This window comes from Equus caballus, chromosome 12 (assembly GCF_041296265.1).
Source record: "Equus caballus isolate H_3958 breed thoroughbred chromosome 12, TB-T2T, whole genome shotgun sequence".
Classification (NCBI taxonomy): domain Eukaryota; kingdom Metazoa; phylum Chordata; class Mammalia; order Perissodactyla; family Equidae; genus Equus; species Equus caballus.
Window position 1 is genome coordinate 33,508,477 of NC_091695.1, and position 16,185 is coordinate 33,524,661.

Sequence of the window (16,185 nt, forward strand, 5' to 3'; positions counted from 1 at the left end):
TAGTCTTATACCTCATTCCTCTCCCCAGTCTGCAAGCCCAATATCTCATGTTGTTCAACCTCATCTCTTCTTTTTGTTTCTATATTCCCTCTAATAGAGTTAAGCGTCTATGAGGATGTAGAGAAATGACCATGGAGAAAAGAGATAGCTGTCTCTTACTCCCAGGATAGTGGTTTGAGAAATTAATCAGAGTTAGATTTCCATCTCAATCTGACTGCTCACCCCAGTTTACTGCTCTCAGAAAACCCAATCCTTCTCTGAAGTCTCTTCATGGCTGATTTCATCTCTTGGCTCCTCAGAGTGTAGATGATGGGGTTCACCATGGGGGTGATGACCGTGTTATTGATAGACACAGCTATGTCCATGGGCAGTGTAGTGAAGGGCCGGCAGTAGATGTAAATGCAAGGCACAAAGTGAAGAGTCACCACCAGGATGTGGGAGGTGCAGGTGGTGAGGGCCTTGTGCCGGCCCTCCCCAGAGTGAGATCTCAGCATCACCAGAATAATAGTGTAGGACCCCAGGAGCCCGAGGAACCACAGGAGTGTCACCAGCCCATTGTTAGAGATCATAAGGAGTTCCAGAGCAAAGGTGTCAGTGCAGGCCAGTTTAACCACTTGGGGCACATCACAGTAGAAGGCATCTAGGACATTGGGACCACAGAAGGGGAGTGGAAGTAAGAGAATTATCTGGACAATTGAGTGCAAACCACCACCCACCCAAGAGGCGACCACCAAACCCACCCACATCGATCTCCTCATAATGGTCACATAATGCAGAGGTTTGGCAATTGCAAGGTATCTGTCATAGGCCATCACAGAGAGGAAAAAAATATCTGCCCCACCAGCAAAGTGGAAGAAGAAGATCTGTACCATGCAGCCATGGTAAGAGATGGTTTTCCTCTCTGATAAAAGATCCACCAGGAACTTGGGAACGGTGACAGCTGAAAAAACAATGTCCAGGACTGATTTGTTCCTCAGGAGAAAGTACATGGGAGTGTGGAGGTGGGACTCACAGGTGATGGTCAGCACAATGAGTGCGTTACCCAGCACAGTTGTTACATACACAGCAAGGAAGACCACAAACAAGCAAAACTCTAGCTCCCGGAAGCGAGTGAGTTCCAGGAAGACAAATTCCTTCCCAGTGGTGTGGTTGCTCTGGCCCATGATGGGGACTACCCTCTGCTAGCTCTACCTTAGGAGAAGATATGTTAGGATTAGGAGTATGCAGTCATGAGGCGGCAATATCATTTATCATATATTGTTATAAGGCTCTTGCAAGTATCCAGATCATAACGACTACTCAGAAAAACTGTGCTAGAGTCTCCCTTTTCATTGTGTGGAAACTCTTTATCCTGGTGATTTTCCTTTCTTGTTGTAAAACCCTAGGTTGACAAGAAGAACCATCACACTCCTATGTCCTTACTCTGACTAGAGGGAGATGGAAAGGCTATGGTCATTTGACCATGGCTTATTTTCTATCCTGCAGGAATAACTTCTTTACATGTATGCAAAGCTTTATAATTTACTAAAAGCTTTCACCTGCAACATTTCATCTTGATTTTGATTCTTGTGGTGTCTCTGTGGGCTCTGTAGGGTAGTTATGATCATCTCCATTTTACATAGGAGAAACTGAAGCTTAGAGCAGTTAATGACTTTCCCACATTTGCAAAATCACAAAGTTAATAAGTGGCAAATCAAGGATTTGAACCCAAATAATTTTTCTGACTTGACAGAGACTCCCTTCTTGACGAGATTTTAGCTAGGCCCTTCTGAGCCCTCTTCTCAACTAGGTGTCAACCTCGACCTTACACATTTTTCCTGGATAAACTCAGTTTTAGCAAGAATCCTGCTAAATCAGTTTAGCAAGAAGCCCCTACCCTTGATATCTGATCAAATTTCTCAACCCCCACCCTAGACATCTAACTCCTTGTATCAAAGTTCTTGGCTTGTCTTTAGCAAGAATCCTGTTAAGCCAATTTAGCAAGAATCCCCCTATCCTTGCATTCTCCCTTTAGTAATTCTCTATCCACTGACCCTCTCCCTCTGTTCATTGGCTATAAATCCCAACTTCTCCTCATTGTATTTGCAGTTGAGCTTAATCTCTCCCCTCTATTGCAATAGTCTTGACCTCTACTGCAACAGTCTTGGATAAAATCTGTCTTGCCATTTTTAACAAGTGTCTGGTGAATAATTTTTATTTAACAGTCTCCAGAGGTTTTTCCACTGTAGCATTCTGCCAGATCAGAGAGTGTGGGGCTTACTTTGCTATATCAGAATTATAGTGGGTAGATTAACTTTACAGTTAATTAAGTAGCCTGACTAGTTAATCCTCATCTCCTTTCATACAGGAGAGAAGAATCAGGCCCTCATAAGTACTCCTCCATGTGCTCTGAGACACTTGGATCTCACTTGGTCCACAAGGCTCTTGGTTGAGTGTAGAGCTGCAATCATTATTCAGAGCACATGAAATCATCACAAACAAACTCATCATTAAAACTTCCAGACCTCAGTGGTGACTTAATCTGATCCTCCTTACTTTAGGGGTGAATGGAGAAGGGTATTTATTTTTCTAGAATCAGTCTATGGATTGGTGAAAGATACATAACTTTAATAAAAATTTTCCGAGTCCTCTTTGAATTTTTGTCATGAGAATACTTAATATCTACCCTTTAAACAAATTTCAAGCATACAATAAAGTATTGTTAACTATAGTGCATTACATTTCCAGACTTATTCACCCTGCATAACTGAAACTTTGTACCGCTCATATCCCTTGACTAGCATCTTCCCATTTCTCTCTACCCCAAGCCTCTGGTGATCACCATCCTACTCTCTGCTTCTCTGAGTGGAAGACATTATGCTAAGCGAAATAAGCCAGCCACAGAAAGACAAACACTGCATGATCTCACCTATAGGTAGAATCTAAAACAGTTAAACTCTTGCAAAGATAGAGAATTTTAACCTGGGATTAAATATAACCTCAAATTCCAGGGATTTTCTTCTGTTGCTATGTTGGCAAGTAAGGTTTTTTCAAATCAGATATCTGGCCATCAGAGGACAAAACTCTCTTAAATATGAATATTTGTATGTCCAAGGACTCTCATATTGCAGATAATTTTTAAAAATTCAAATAGCTGAGATGACCCAAAGCCAGTTCAACAGTAGAAAGTAAACAGTTTTGGCATTCAAAGCAATGGAAGCATATCTGAAGAAAATAGGATAAAAAAGAGAGTAGACTAGATAAAAAAAGAACAGAGCACAATCCCTGAAATAAAAACATAATAAAGCACCCTGCAAATGACCTGTTTAGTGGCATTTCTTTTTTTCGGTTCTGTTACAGTTGAGGGTATTTTATGGTTTAATTTGAGGAGTTCAGACATGCAGAAAGCTTCTTAAATAAAAATCTTCTCTGTTGATTTTCCTAGATTTCTGATTTCACCATTAGAACCATTTAATTCCTGTGGAAAAGTGAATTTCCTCTCTAAGGGTTCTTTTAATATGATACAATAAGAATCCTACTTTAATATCCCATCATAACACAGTACCTGGAGGTGGTATTCTGGAATTTTTTACTGCCACCTAGCAAACAACAGAAAGCTACTCAAATTATGTTATTTCCCTTTATAAAAGGTGTCTACAAAGAAGAGCCCACCTTAGGATTGTGTTGAGGGCAAGATATATTAGCTTCCCAACTTGAAACTCCAAGGGAAACATTTGTCCTAGACCCAAGTGTCAGGGACAGCTCCCCTAGGAGACCAGTAAGATCTTCCTCTTAGACAATGAAGACTACGTACTGGGCCATTTCTCTTTTGTCTTCCATACACTCAAAAACCTATATATGGGTTAATTTCCTACTCCATACTTTCTCAATTGTAATCTCTTAACAGTTTCCTACTTATATTTTGTTGTTTTGTTACGTGTTTTGCTGTTGTTGCTGTAAGATCTCCCTAATCCTTTGTAGACGTGATGGGTAAATACATTGGTTACTAAGGTAGAGACTGATTTTCATAGGTATAAGGCAATCAGCCATGTCCAGAACAAGCATTGGTTATGAAGGCAAGATTGGAATGGGCGCTAGGCAGGAAATCATAGCAGTCTTGGCCGACAGGGGTTGAAAAGGTAATATGGAAACTAAGGATGGGTGTGTAGCATTGGGAGTCAGGCTTGTAGAATCTACAGGAGGTGAGGGGCCACAAAAATCATACATTGCCACCTTCAGTTTGCCTAGTTGGGCCCTCATTACTATTTTCAAATAATGCTGCACTCAGCATTTTGGAAATGCGTTTTTGTGTACATCTGTAAGTCCAGACATGAACTTTACCGGGTCTAGGTCTAGTCAAAAATTACTTTAGCTTTCTAATTTTAACTAATGATTAAGGTATTGTAAAGAAACAGCCTAATTCTAATTGTGGTTGGATGTTTGATTTCTTTTTATAGATGGATGTTATAAGCCAAAATAAATTACATCACATTTTAACTTGAAATGGAAGACTGAAGAGTTTGTCATCTTGATGATACAAATGCCAAAAAAACAAATTTATTATAATATTCAAATAAAATTTAAGTAATTGTTTTTTATAATTTTGGGGTTGAGAAGAACTTTGTAAGCATTACACCAAAGATTACCAAAGACTATTAGATTTGGTTGAATAAAAATATGAAACTTCCATGTTTCAAAAGCATTAAAAATAAGTTAAAAACTAAAAATGAATGAAAAACTTGGGAAAATGTATGTAAAAAATAATACAAAATAAGTTTACTACTTTTGCTATAAATAGAGCTTTTATCATTCAGTGAGAAATGTATACTTTAAAACAAAAGTGGGTCATGATTCACAGAGAAATATAGTTGGTCAGCTCATATATGAATTGATGTTCAATTACACTATTAAGCAAAGAAATGAAAATTAAAATTGCAAAGAGATATCAATTTTCACCTGAAGTATTGGTCAATGTTTAAACAACCCATTATTTGCATGGATATGGGGAAGGAGATATATGGTTGGTAGGAGTGTACAGAGGGACAAACTTTCTGGGGTCATTCTTGAAATATGTGCCAAAACTTAAAATGTGCAAGTCCTTTGACTCAGGAATTCTATCTTAGGAATTTATGCTAAACAGTTAATAAATCAAGTGCTTAATGCCATAAGTGCAAAGAAAGTTTGTGACAGTACAGATTATAAGAAATAAGAATTTAGATTAATATCTGATATATAAAACTTGTTCAATAAGTTACTGTACAATAGAATAATTCAGTATTTTCAGCCAACAAAATTGATAATGTAGAACTTTACTCTTAGATGTGGTAAGAGTCCTTTTTAGTGATAGGTTGAAGTGCTGACTGTATCACATACTGTTACTTTTGCAAATAAATCTATTTTTTTTGTGAGGAAGATTAACCCTGAGCTAACATCTGTTACCAATCCTCCTCTTTTTGCTGAGGAAGACTGGCCCTGAGCTAACATCCATGCCCATATTCCTCTACTGTATATGTGGGACACCTACCACAGCATGGCTTGAGAGGTGGTGCCATGTCTGCACCCGGGATCTGAACTGGCGAACCCTGGGCCACTGAAGCAGAACATGCAAACTTAACCTCTACGCTACTGGGCAGGCCCCAAAATCTATATGTTTAAAAGAAGTCTGGAAAGATGTCTACCTCAATAGTAGCAGCTATTATCTGTGGGTATTTGGATTTTGGTAATCTAATTTTTAAAATAGATTTTAAATGGCTTCTGATTTTGAAAATTAGAAAAAGCGTATTAACATACACTTTGAAGTAAAAGGTTTTCCTCATTAATTTGAGCTCTGATGTTATGCCTCTTGTGTTTTTCTTTTCCATTTCCATAAAATTGTCCTAAGAAAGGTGACTTATTAAGGAAAGAGATGTGTGGGGAAAAGAATTCTAATTATTCTCTCAGTGTGTTACAGTTCCATGAGACGTTGGCTGGAGGCATCATATAGAGAGCCTCGGACCAGCCAAGTCAGGTCTCTAGAAACTGAGATTGAAGCTACTTACTGCTGGTTTCTCTTTTGAATTAATACAGTTCCACTTTCTCTTCTGGTCAATTACTTTAGAAGGTTCTAGACTATCAGGTGCGATGTCAGATCAGGATGGAATGGTGGATTGTCTATTTTGTAACCTCAGGGTTGCATTATGAAACTTAGAGGCGGCTTGTTCAAAAGACAATAGTCTTTGAACTGAGATTCAAGTATTTTAAATTTTGGCTGGATGGGCCTGAGCAATTTAACTTTTATGCATCTCAGCATCTTCTTCCATAGAATGGGGAGCATATGCCTTGCTTTGCAGTGGGGTTTACTTGAGATAATCTAGCACTTTTTACTGCCTGTCATTATGTATCTATTTATTTCTGCCTCTTGCTCCAAATGTAAACTCCTTGAAGGCAGGGACTTAGTTTTGTCATCATTGTTTCCCCAGCTCCTACTGGCACATAGCAATTATTCTGTAATTCTTTTTGAATAGATGATGAACGAATGGCTGGCCAGCGACTAACATGCAGTAGTTACTTAACAAGTCCTTGTTCTCCTTTATCTCCAGTCTCATCCCACTTCTGTCCCTCATTCACTTTTGTTGCTGTAAATTCAATGAAATGACAATTCACATGAGAGCACGTTGTACACTTCAAAGCATTATACAAACATAGGGTGTTAATATCATCATAATGCTAATGGTATTATATAATTGTGTTTCTCACCCTGTTCCCAGCTATCTTTGAATCTCTTTTTCATAAAGGAACTGGGCCAGCTATTTTCCCATACATTGTAAGTGCTCCATAAATGTTTATGAAATTTGTTTTAATATAAAGGAAATCACCTTCTAATCAGAAGGTGTCTTGAGACGCCTAATATTTTATATGAGAGGCAGGAGATTTTAATCAGCCTAAGGCTTTCAGTTCTAAATGATGTACACTTCAAGAATTGCACATGAATACTTTACCTTTCAGGGACTGAAGACTGAACACTATCAAATCAAAAAATTATATGTGTGCTAAGCTGAGGTTGCCTGCACCTACCTTTGCATTAAAAAGGTGAGCCTGTCAGGTTCCCCATCTTCACTGCTCTGTTCGTCTTTACCCAAACACATGCACAGTCCACATTATTCCCTTAGACACTGAATTGGAAGTCTAATATAATAATCAGCATAGGGAATAGTGTCAGATATTTGTAAGAAACATAATTTTCAATGGAGAAGCTAGCAGTTGCAGATGCAATGGGAGTTATTAAAAGGTTACTAGGCAACATGTATATATATATTGGGATTTTTCCAACTAACTTTCTGTTATTGATTTCTAGTTTAATTCCATTGTGGTATGAGAGCATACTTTGTGTGATTTGTGACGGTCTGTTTTATAGCCCAGAATGTGGTCTATCTTGGTGAATGTTCCATGTGAGCTCGAGAAGAATGTGTATTCTGCTGTTTTGGGATGAAATATTTTATAAATATCAATTAGATCCAATTGATTAATGTTGCTTTTTAATTCAACTGTATTCTGCATACTGAATTTATGCCTACTGGATCTATAAATTACCGACAGAAGGTATTGAAGTCTCCAAATATAATAGTGGATTGGTCTATTTCTCTTTGTATTTCTATCAGTTTTTACCATATCTATTTTGACACTCTAAGTGCATACACATTAAGGCTTGTTGTGTACTAGGAGAATTAACCCCCTTATCATTTTCATTATAAAAACCCTCTCCTAAGATGGGCATGGATGTTAGCTCAGGGCCAGTCTTCCTCAGCAAAAAGAAGAGGATTGGCTGCAGATGTTAGCTCAGGGTTAAGCTTCGTCAAAAAGAAAAAAACCCTCTCCTTATCACTGATAATTTTCCTTGTTCTAAAGTCTGCTTTATCTCAAATTACTATACAGTCATGCACTGAATGACATTTTGATCAACGATGGATGTGGTGGTCCCACAAGATTAATACCATACAGCCTACATGTGTAGTAGGCTATACCACCTAGGGTTGTGTAAGTACACTCTATGATGTTTGCACAACGACGAAATCACCTAAAGACTCTTTTCTCAGAACTATCTCCAATTAATTGACACATCACTGTATCTTCTCCAGTTTTCTTCTGGTATATCTTTCTCGACTGAATTATTTTTAATCTGTGTCTCTATATTTAAAGTGAGTTTCTTGTAGAAAACATATAGTTGGGTCTTTTTAAAAAAAATCCACTTTGGGGGCTAGCCCAGTGGTGCAACAATTAAGTTTGCATGTTCCACTTTGCCGGCTCGGGGTTCGCCAGTTCAGATCCCGGGTGCGGACCTATGCACCGCTTGTCAAGCCATGCTGTGGCTGGCGTCCCACAGATATACAGTAGCAGAAGTGGGGCTGGCCCTGTGGCACAATGGTTAAGTTTGCACGTTCTGCTTTGGCGGTATGGGGTTCATGGGTTGGATCCTGAGTGCAGAGATGGCACCGCTTGGCAAACCATGCTGTGGTAGGCGTCCCACATAGAAAGTAGAGGAAGATGGGCACAGATGTTAGCTTAGGGCCAGTCTTCCTCAGCAAAAGGAGGAGGATTAGTGGCAGATGTTAGCTCAGGGCTAATCTTCCTCAAAAAAAATCTACCTTGCACTCTCTGTCATTTAATTGGTGTATTCAGACTGTTTGCATCAGCAGGTGGCTTAAGAAAACTTCCTATTGTAAATGACAGCTCACTTTCAGCAAAGTAAAGCACAGCTATAGAACAAACTACGTGTTTGTTCTATAACCATCACCCAGATTGGGAAATGAAACATTGCTAACACTTCAGAAGCCTTAGAATGTTACACCCCGTCCATTTCCTTACCACTAGATCTAATGCCAATCCTGACTTTTATGGTAACCACTTGCTTGTCTTTTATTATTTTAGCCACTTATGCACCCATAAACTATAAAATTAATTTTGTCTGTTTTTGAACTTTATATGCATTAGGTAACATTTTAGGTATTATTTTGTGCCTGGCATCTTCTGCTTAACAGTATGCTTGGGAGGTCAATCCATGTTGTTGCATGTAGCTATAATTTGTTTACACTTATCACTATATGATATTCCATTGGATAATATAGCTCCATTATTCAACCACATCTTTATGGACATTTAGATAGTTTAGTATTTGGAGCTTTTATGAACAATGCATTGTGTTAGTCCAGGTCTTCCAAGAAGCAGAAACCAAGCAGAATTGAACATAGAGGGTTTTAGTAAAGGAAATTCCTGTGAGAGGAAATGTGAAGGGAGCCAGGAAAGATTGGGGTTGATGTCAGACTATGATGTGAGCCTGATCCTAAGTGAAGGAGAGAGGGAAGAAATATTTGGGTGGAAGCCAAGTTTAGTTTTGACCCTTGTGCTGGCAGAAAGGGATGGTAAGAGAGTGTAGTGGTTTAATATTGAGTGGGCTTTAGAGATAAGACAGTACTTGTTTCTAATTCTAACTGTAATTAACAAGTTGTGTGACTTTGGGCTACAATTATGCCAACAGGTTGTTTTTGAGGCTCAGTTTCTTTTCTTGATAGGAATGATATTGCCTATCTCATGAGGCAGCTGAGACTCCTGGTTCAGAGGGTGTATATAAAGTTTATGATGTAAGATAGGCACAAAGTGAGTGCTTATCTAAAGGGGCATTTTAAGAACAGTGGCTCTTGGGCATGGATGGATTATATATCATGAGACTCCATGTTGACATATGCTAAATACAGAAGAAGTGAGTCCATTCTGAGAGATAATGCAAGTTCAAAGGAAGATGGTGTTAGAGGTGATGTTGGGAGTTTGGTCTTGAGATTGAAAACTCCATCAAGCGGCTCTTTTTAACCATTATTTTATTTTGTCCTTAAAAATTCAGTTTAGGGAGTAGCCTTGAGGAAGAACATTCAAAGTTTAAGGGTAAGATGTCTCAGCACCATAACTTTTATTTTCTATTAGACAAGTTGACATCAGAAGAAGAGGAGTAGGGATATCCTACCCTGAATGTTACTTTAGAAACAAATTAGAATTATTTATGATTGTTAGGGGTTTTTAACATAATTTCGATCCCTGGACTCTTATAGTGAAAGATGTAGAAGCACCTTGAACTTGGAAGAGGTGATTCTTTCCTTGAGACAGAGTGGAAAGCCCCTGCTCTCACCATAAAACAGAAAATTCACTCTGCACACAGAACCACATGGAGAGATGGAAACCTAACATAAATTGCACAGATTACATATGTGTATATAATTTAATTCACACACCTATTTTGCAAAATAGATGTGAAAATTAGATGTTAATCAATTTTAAACTAGAATTACTTCCTTGGTAGATTTTAGAGAATAAGGATACGAGAGCATAAGTAACATCTATAAATTGTCAAAGCCGTCAACGTTTGGATCTAGGATTAGAACCTTGATCATCTGAGAAATATCCACCTTGCAGGTTACTGACCTGATCACATCAAACAGAAACTGTGAAGTGTCTGGTACAATGCTCCATGAATAGTAGACACTCAGTAAATATTAATTTCTTTACGTATATGTAGGGAAATGGTGGCAGGCATCTTGGGAGTTGATCCTTCTTCAATTAGATGATAATACTAAAACCAAAAAAACAGATAAGATTTTACTAGTGTGCAAGACCCAGATGTTTTGCATCTAGCTCATTTAACTATCTCTTGCCATTCTCAACTGTCTTAAAATTTGTGACTAAGTTTGAGCTTGAGCATCTGTACTGCAGTTTTGATTTGACAGGTGTCCTGGCTGTGAAAGTGAAATGGCATAAATTGCTATCAGCATTATGTAACCAGAACTGTCAACCTGAGTTTGAAGTTTGTCTGTGAGTGCGCCTTCTTCTGGTCTGAAACTTTTCCTCACTCAGTATTTCTTTTAGCTTCTCAGGAAGCTTAGAAAGCTTTTAGCTTTCTCTCTCAGATCCTTACTGGACAAATGACTATGAAACTTAAAGAATAACTTCTTTTAAAAGAGAAAATTTGGCACTTTTAAAAGAGGACAAGCCTTAAACTAACAAATGAGTTTCAGATGGTAGAATTCCAGGCATCAGCATGCAAATAAGGGGACGTTTGGAATTGAAGCACCTCCTTTGTGCTTAGATATATATCACTTCCTAATTATTTGGGTAGGGGTCTGGAGCAAGCAACCTCCACAGGAACTTTTTTAAAATTTCTCTTCCTAGGAGCAGAACTTCAAACATGGGTCAGGATGCCCATCAGAGGATGTCATCAGAAGAGCAGAAGAGAAAAGGGAAGAATCTGAGTTGAGTTTATGGGAAGACAGAAAGATTGGAGTAATTTATGGAGAAGAAATACTAAAGAAGTTCTTGTCATTTCACAAAGTCTTACAGTTCCAGGGGACTTGTAAATAAGACTCCATGGTACATACACGCAGAAAGAATGCAGACTGGATGTCATCACCTCTCCCTTCCCCTCTCTCCTGCCTCTCCCTCTTGCCAATCTATTCTATAACTACTTTATATTTTGATTTATTCTGCTTTCAATGCAGTCTAATCAGGCGCATCCAGCTCCTTCCCATCTCCAAGTTGCTCTCTAATGAGACTGAGAGAACTTGAAACTGGTGCGAGAAATGTGTGTTTGTGGGAAGATACTTGAAGCAAGAAGATAAAAGGAGATTGGAGAGAGATTGCAACCTCTAAGACATTCTTTTCTAGTGCCTATTATCATCTGTAGCTTTGGACAGTAGAGAAGTGGTTTTCAAAGTTCGTGGTTGGGGTGCATTTGAGGAGATGGCTCTCTCTATCCTTGCAGATGAATCACCACATTTACAACTTGGCTGTCTCTACAAAGGAAGGATTTTCAGAATTCAAAATTCATGGCTGCATAAATTAATCACTCTCTGGGGTGTAAAAAACATATCCTCATTTAAATTTTCTGAAAGCAGAGATAATTAATTTCCATCCCAGTGGTCAGACCCTGAGATTCCCCAGGGTTGATCTAACTCAGAAGTTTCCTTTGTGGTCCATGAAGAAAAAACACAGGAAGGTCTGGAAGAGAGAGCAAGGATAAACACTTAAATTCTGCCTTCTACACTTCCAAATAACTTGTTATCATAGAGAATCTCATAATTATTGAGTTTCTATTGTCTACCCAATGTTATGCTGGGAATTTTGCATATATTAACATATTAAATCCATTTACAGATGATTTGATGGGCACTGACACTCATAATTAGAGGGACACTGTGCACCACATCCTCGCATCATGAACTCATACTCTCTTCACCTCAGACGTTGCGACCTTTCCCTCAGGTGAGGGAGGGCAAAATGCACAGACTTTTCCTGGAAAATTTTGGTTTTGTTTTATTAAAAATGTAGCACTATTTAGGGTGGCAGTGGAGAATATCTTTTCTATGGAGGAATCACATGCATATAAAAAATCAATAGAGGGGAAATTGGCAGAACATGGTTAAAAGCATAGACTTCCAGTTATAAGATAAATAAGTCCTGAGGATGCAACATACAACATGGTCACTATAGTTAACACTGCTATATGGTATATTTGAAAGTTGCTAAGAAAGTAGATCTTAAAAGTTCTCATCACAAGGAAAAAACTATTTTTTCTTTCACCTATAGGAGATGATGGATGTTAACCAAACTTATTGTGGTAATCATTCCACAACACACATAAGTCAAGTCATGGTACTGTACACCTTAAACTTGTACAGTGTCATATATCAATATATCTCAATAAAACAGAAAGAAATAACAGCAATAGGAGATGACAGACTCATAAAAAAGCAACTTACCTGTTAAATATAACATTAAAATTTTTATATATAAACATAAAATTAAGTGAAAATATGATTTTATTTTTAATATGCTAAATTAAAAGTTTATTATAAATTTTCATAATATTAATAAACTATTTAATTTTAATTTAATATAAATGTTAATTTAACATAAATATAAACATTTTAATTCATTTGCTTCACCACAGAACATAGAATTGGACTTTTAAAATTAAATAGCTAAAACAGTGAAAAGGTAGAGAGAAGTTGAATCTTGACTCATGTTATGGCCAATTAAAGGAAAGAAAGGCATTTGATTTAGAAAACAGGGTATGACTTTCAAGGGCAAAAAGGTTGCTTCAGATCTTGATGATGTCACCAAGATGGCGGAGTGAGTAGTCTTCTTTGTCTCTCCCCCTTGGAATCTACAACTAATTGGACGTTCATCAGTTAACAAAGGATATCCATATAGCATCTCAGGACACCTGAGAGACCCGTGCTGCTATACATCGGAAGGTGGACAGACTTCCCCCTGGGAGGAGATGGAGATAGATGAAAACTCTCCGACCCCCAGCCCCCAGACAGCCTAGTACCTGCAAGCAGCTTTCTTCCAGCGGACTCCCCCATAGCATTGCCATGCACCAAGGGCAGGTGTGAGCATGCACCAGGGGAGCCACAGTGGAAACAGGTGACTACAGCCCTACCTAATCCCCCCGTGATTACCCCTAAGCCCAGGGGGAAACTCCATGGTCCTGCACCAGCAGGGAAAGCCTCTACTTGCCATTAGTGGAGAGGCCCCACCCAGCATTCAGAACACCAGGAGGCTCCTGAAGAGGAGGATCCCAGGCAGGGCAGCAGCCCGCCAGCTGCTGCTGACTCACAGACTCTGGCTGTGTCCAAGAGGGGGCAAGGGACAGCCAGAGATCCCATTGGAGTGGCTGGGGGCTAGGTGGAGCTCCAGTGGCCTGGCTCCACGGCCCAAGGGGAAACTCTATGGTCCCACAACAGCAGGCGGGAAAGCCTCTACTGGTGTTAGTGGAGAAGCCCTGCCCAGCATTCAGAACACTGGGAGGCTCTGGGAGAGGAGGATCCCAGGCAGAGCAGCAGCCCACGAGCTGTCTCTGACTCACGGACTCTGGCTGTGTCCCAGAGGGGGCAAGAGACACCCACTGATCCTGTGGGAGTGTCCAGGGGATGGGTGGAGCTCCAGCTGCCTGACTCCATTGCCCAGGGGGAAAACTCACAGTCCCACAGTAGCCACAGTGAAAGCCTCTGCACAGCACTAGTGGAGAGGCCCCAACTGGCAATCACAAGGCTGGAAGGCCCTGGGGCAAAAGTAGCACAGCTAGGTAAGCTAACCACAGACTGCAGAAGATACCCATAGCTCTGCCGTGGCCTCTAGTGGACAAGTGAGATCTTGTGGGCCAAGAAAGTGACAGAGCTGCGAATATAGGTGATCCTGCTCCCGGACGCTGGGAAAGGCCATAACACCACTGCAGACCCTAAGGAGGGAGCGCGTCTAGGTGGTCTGCAACAGTAGGCACCAGCAGCCTGAGGCCCCCTTGTGATTGCCCCCACAGATGATGAGAGACCCCACAGGACCACTGTGACTATGAGGAGGGGCCCAGGTCCAGTCAGCAACACCTGACAGGGTTCCTGGTTGGTGCAGCCTAAACAGCTGCTCCCCCCTACACCAGTAGAAACAAGTGGAGGCAGTAACTAAACTCTATCTCTATGCAGAGGCACAAATCCACGCCATCAAGCAGTATGAAAAAAATATATTAAATCTCCAGCACAGAAGGAAAATGACAAGTACCCAGAAAACAATCCCAAAGACAATGAAATCTATAACCTAAATGATGATGAATTCAAAACAGCCATTATTAAAAAACTCAACAAGTTAAAAGAGAATACAGATAGACAACTCAATGAGTTCAGGAGCTATGTCACAAAAGAGCTTGACACTATATAGAAGAACCAATCAGAAATACTGGAGATGAAGAACACAATGGAAGAGATTAAGAAAGATCTGGACTCTCTGAACAGTAGGGTCGATAATACAGAGGAGAGAATTAGCAATTTGGAGGATAGGAATATAGAAATGCTGCAGACAGAGGAGGAGAGAGAACTAAGACTAAAAAGTGTAGCCACCCCTGATGCAGGAAGTGTTGATAATCACTGGAAAATGCTTGCCAACAAACTGTGACCCAGAGGTGAGAAGGCCAGTTAGCCAATGAGAGTTAAGACCTCCAGTGGGAGGCAACCTAAGCCAGGCATGGTCACCCGGGGGCACAGATGGAGACATGATATAGGGACCAGGAGGGGCCATTGCCTAGGAGGCCTAGCATGCTCCAAGATAAAAATATACGAGCACAGCAATAACATGATAATATCAAAACAGAGGCCAAGGGAGGGTTCCTTGAGAAATCACAAAGAATTCTTGGCATTTGCTAATTACATTGTCCAGAACACCTGTGTATGTTTAACAGATGTAAGCTATGTATATATTGAAACGCTGGTTATAATAAACTCAGAGTGGCCATCAGCCCTCTCCGCATCTATCTTGATGTGTACATTGGATTGCGACACCGACAAAAAGAAATGAAGAAACTCTCTGAGAATTATTAGACTCAATTAGGAGTCAAAACATAAGGATTATAGGTATACCAGAGGGAGAAGAGAAGGAGAAGGGGGCAGAATGCCTGTTCAAAGAAATAATGGCTGAGAACTTTCCAAACCTGGGGAGAGAGATGGAACTCCATGTGACAGAAGCCAATAGATCTCCAAACTTTATCAATGTAAGAAGATCACCCTAAGGCATATAATAGTGAAGCTAGCAAAAGTCAATGACAACGAGAAAATACTAAGGGCAGCCAGGCAGAAGAAAATAACCTGCAAAGGAACCCCCATGAGGCTGTCAGAAGATTTCTCAGCAGATACCTTACAGGCTAGAAGAGAGTGGAATGTATATTCAAAACTCTGAAAGACAAAAACTTGCAGCCAAGAATACTCTACCCAGTGAAAATATCCTTCAAATACGATGGAGAAATAAAAACTTTCCCAGATAAACAAAAGTTAAGGGAGTCCATTGTCACAAGACCTCCTCCTCTTCAAGAAATGCTCAGAAAGACCCTCATACCTGAAAAATCAAAAAAAGGAAAGGGGTTACAAAACCCAGAGCAAAGGAGATAAGTAGAAGGACAATAACAGAAAGTAGCAACTCTCCATCAGAACAGGTTAGCAAAAGTTAAATAAAACATTAAAGATAAAAGGAAGGGAAACACCAAGAAAAAATATAATCCTGTCATTTTAACCACAAACCCACAACACAAGAAGGAAGGGGAAAAAATCTGACAATAACAACCTGGAAGGGGAAGAGAAAAGGGATGGAATGTTTTAATTTAAGGAAATAAGAGGCTATCAGAAAATGAACTACCTCATCTATGAG

General features: G+C 39.7%; 1 protein-coding gene across 1 annotated transcript; it reads right to left on the reverse strand.

Annotated features, from left to right (window-relative positions):
- Positions 1–218: 218 nt before the first annotated feature.
- On the reverse strand, positions 219–1,163 carry LOC138916873 (olfactory receptor 4D6-like). Its single transcript, XM_070230478.1, has one exon. The coding sequence runs from the start codon at positions 1,161–1,163 to the stop codon at positions 219–221; it is 945 nt and encodes a 314-aa protein (XP_070086579.1).
- Between the last annotated feature and the right edge of the window lie 15,022 nt (positions 1,164–16,185).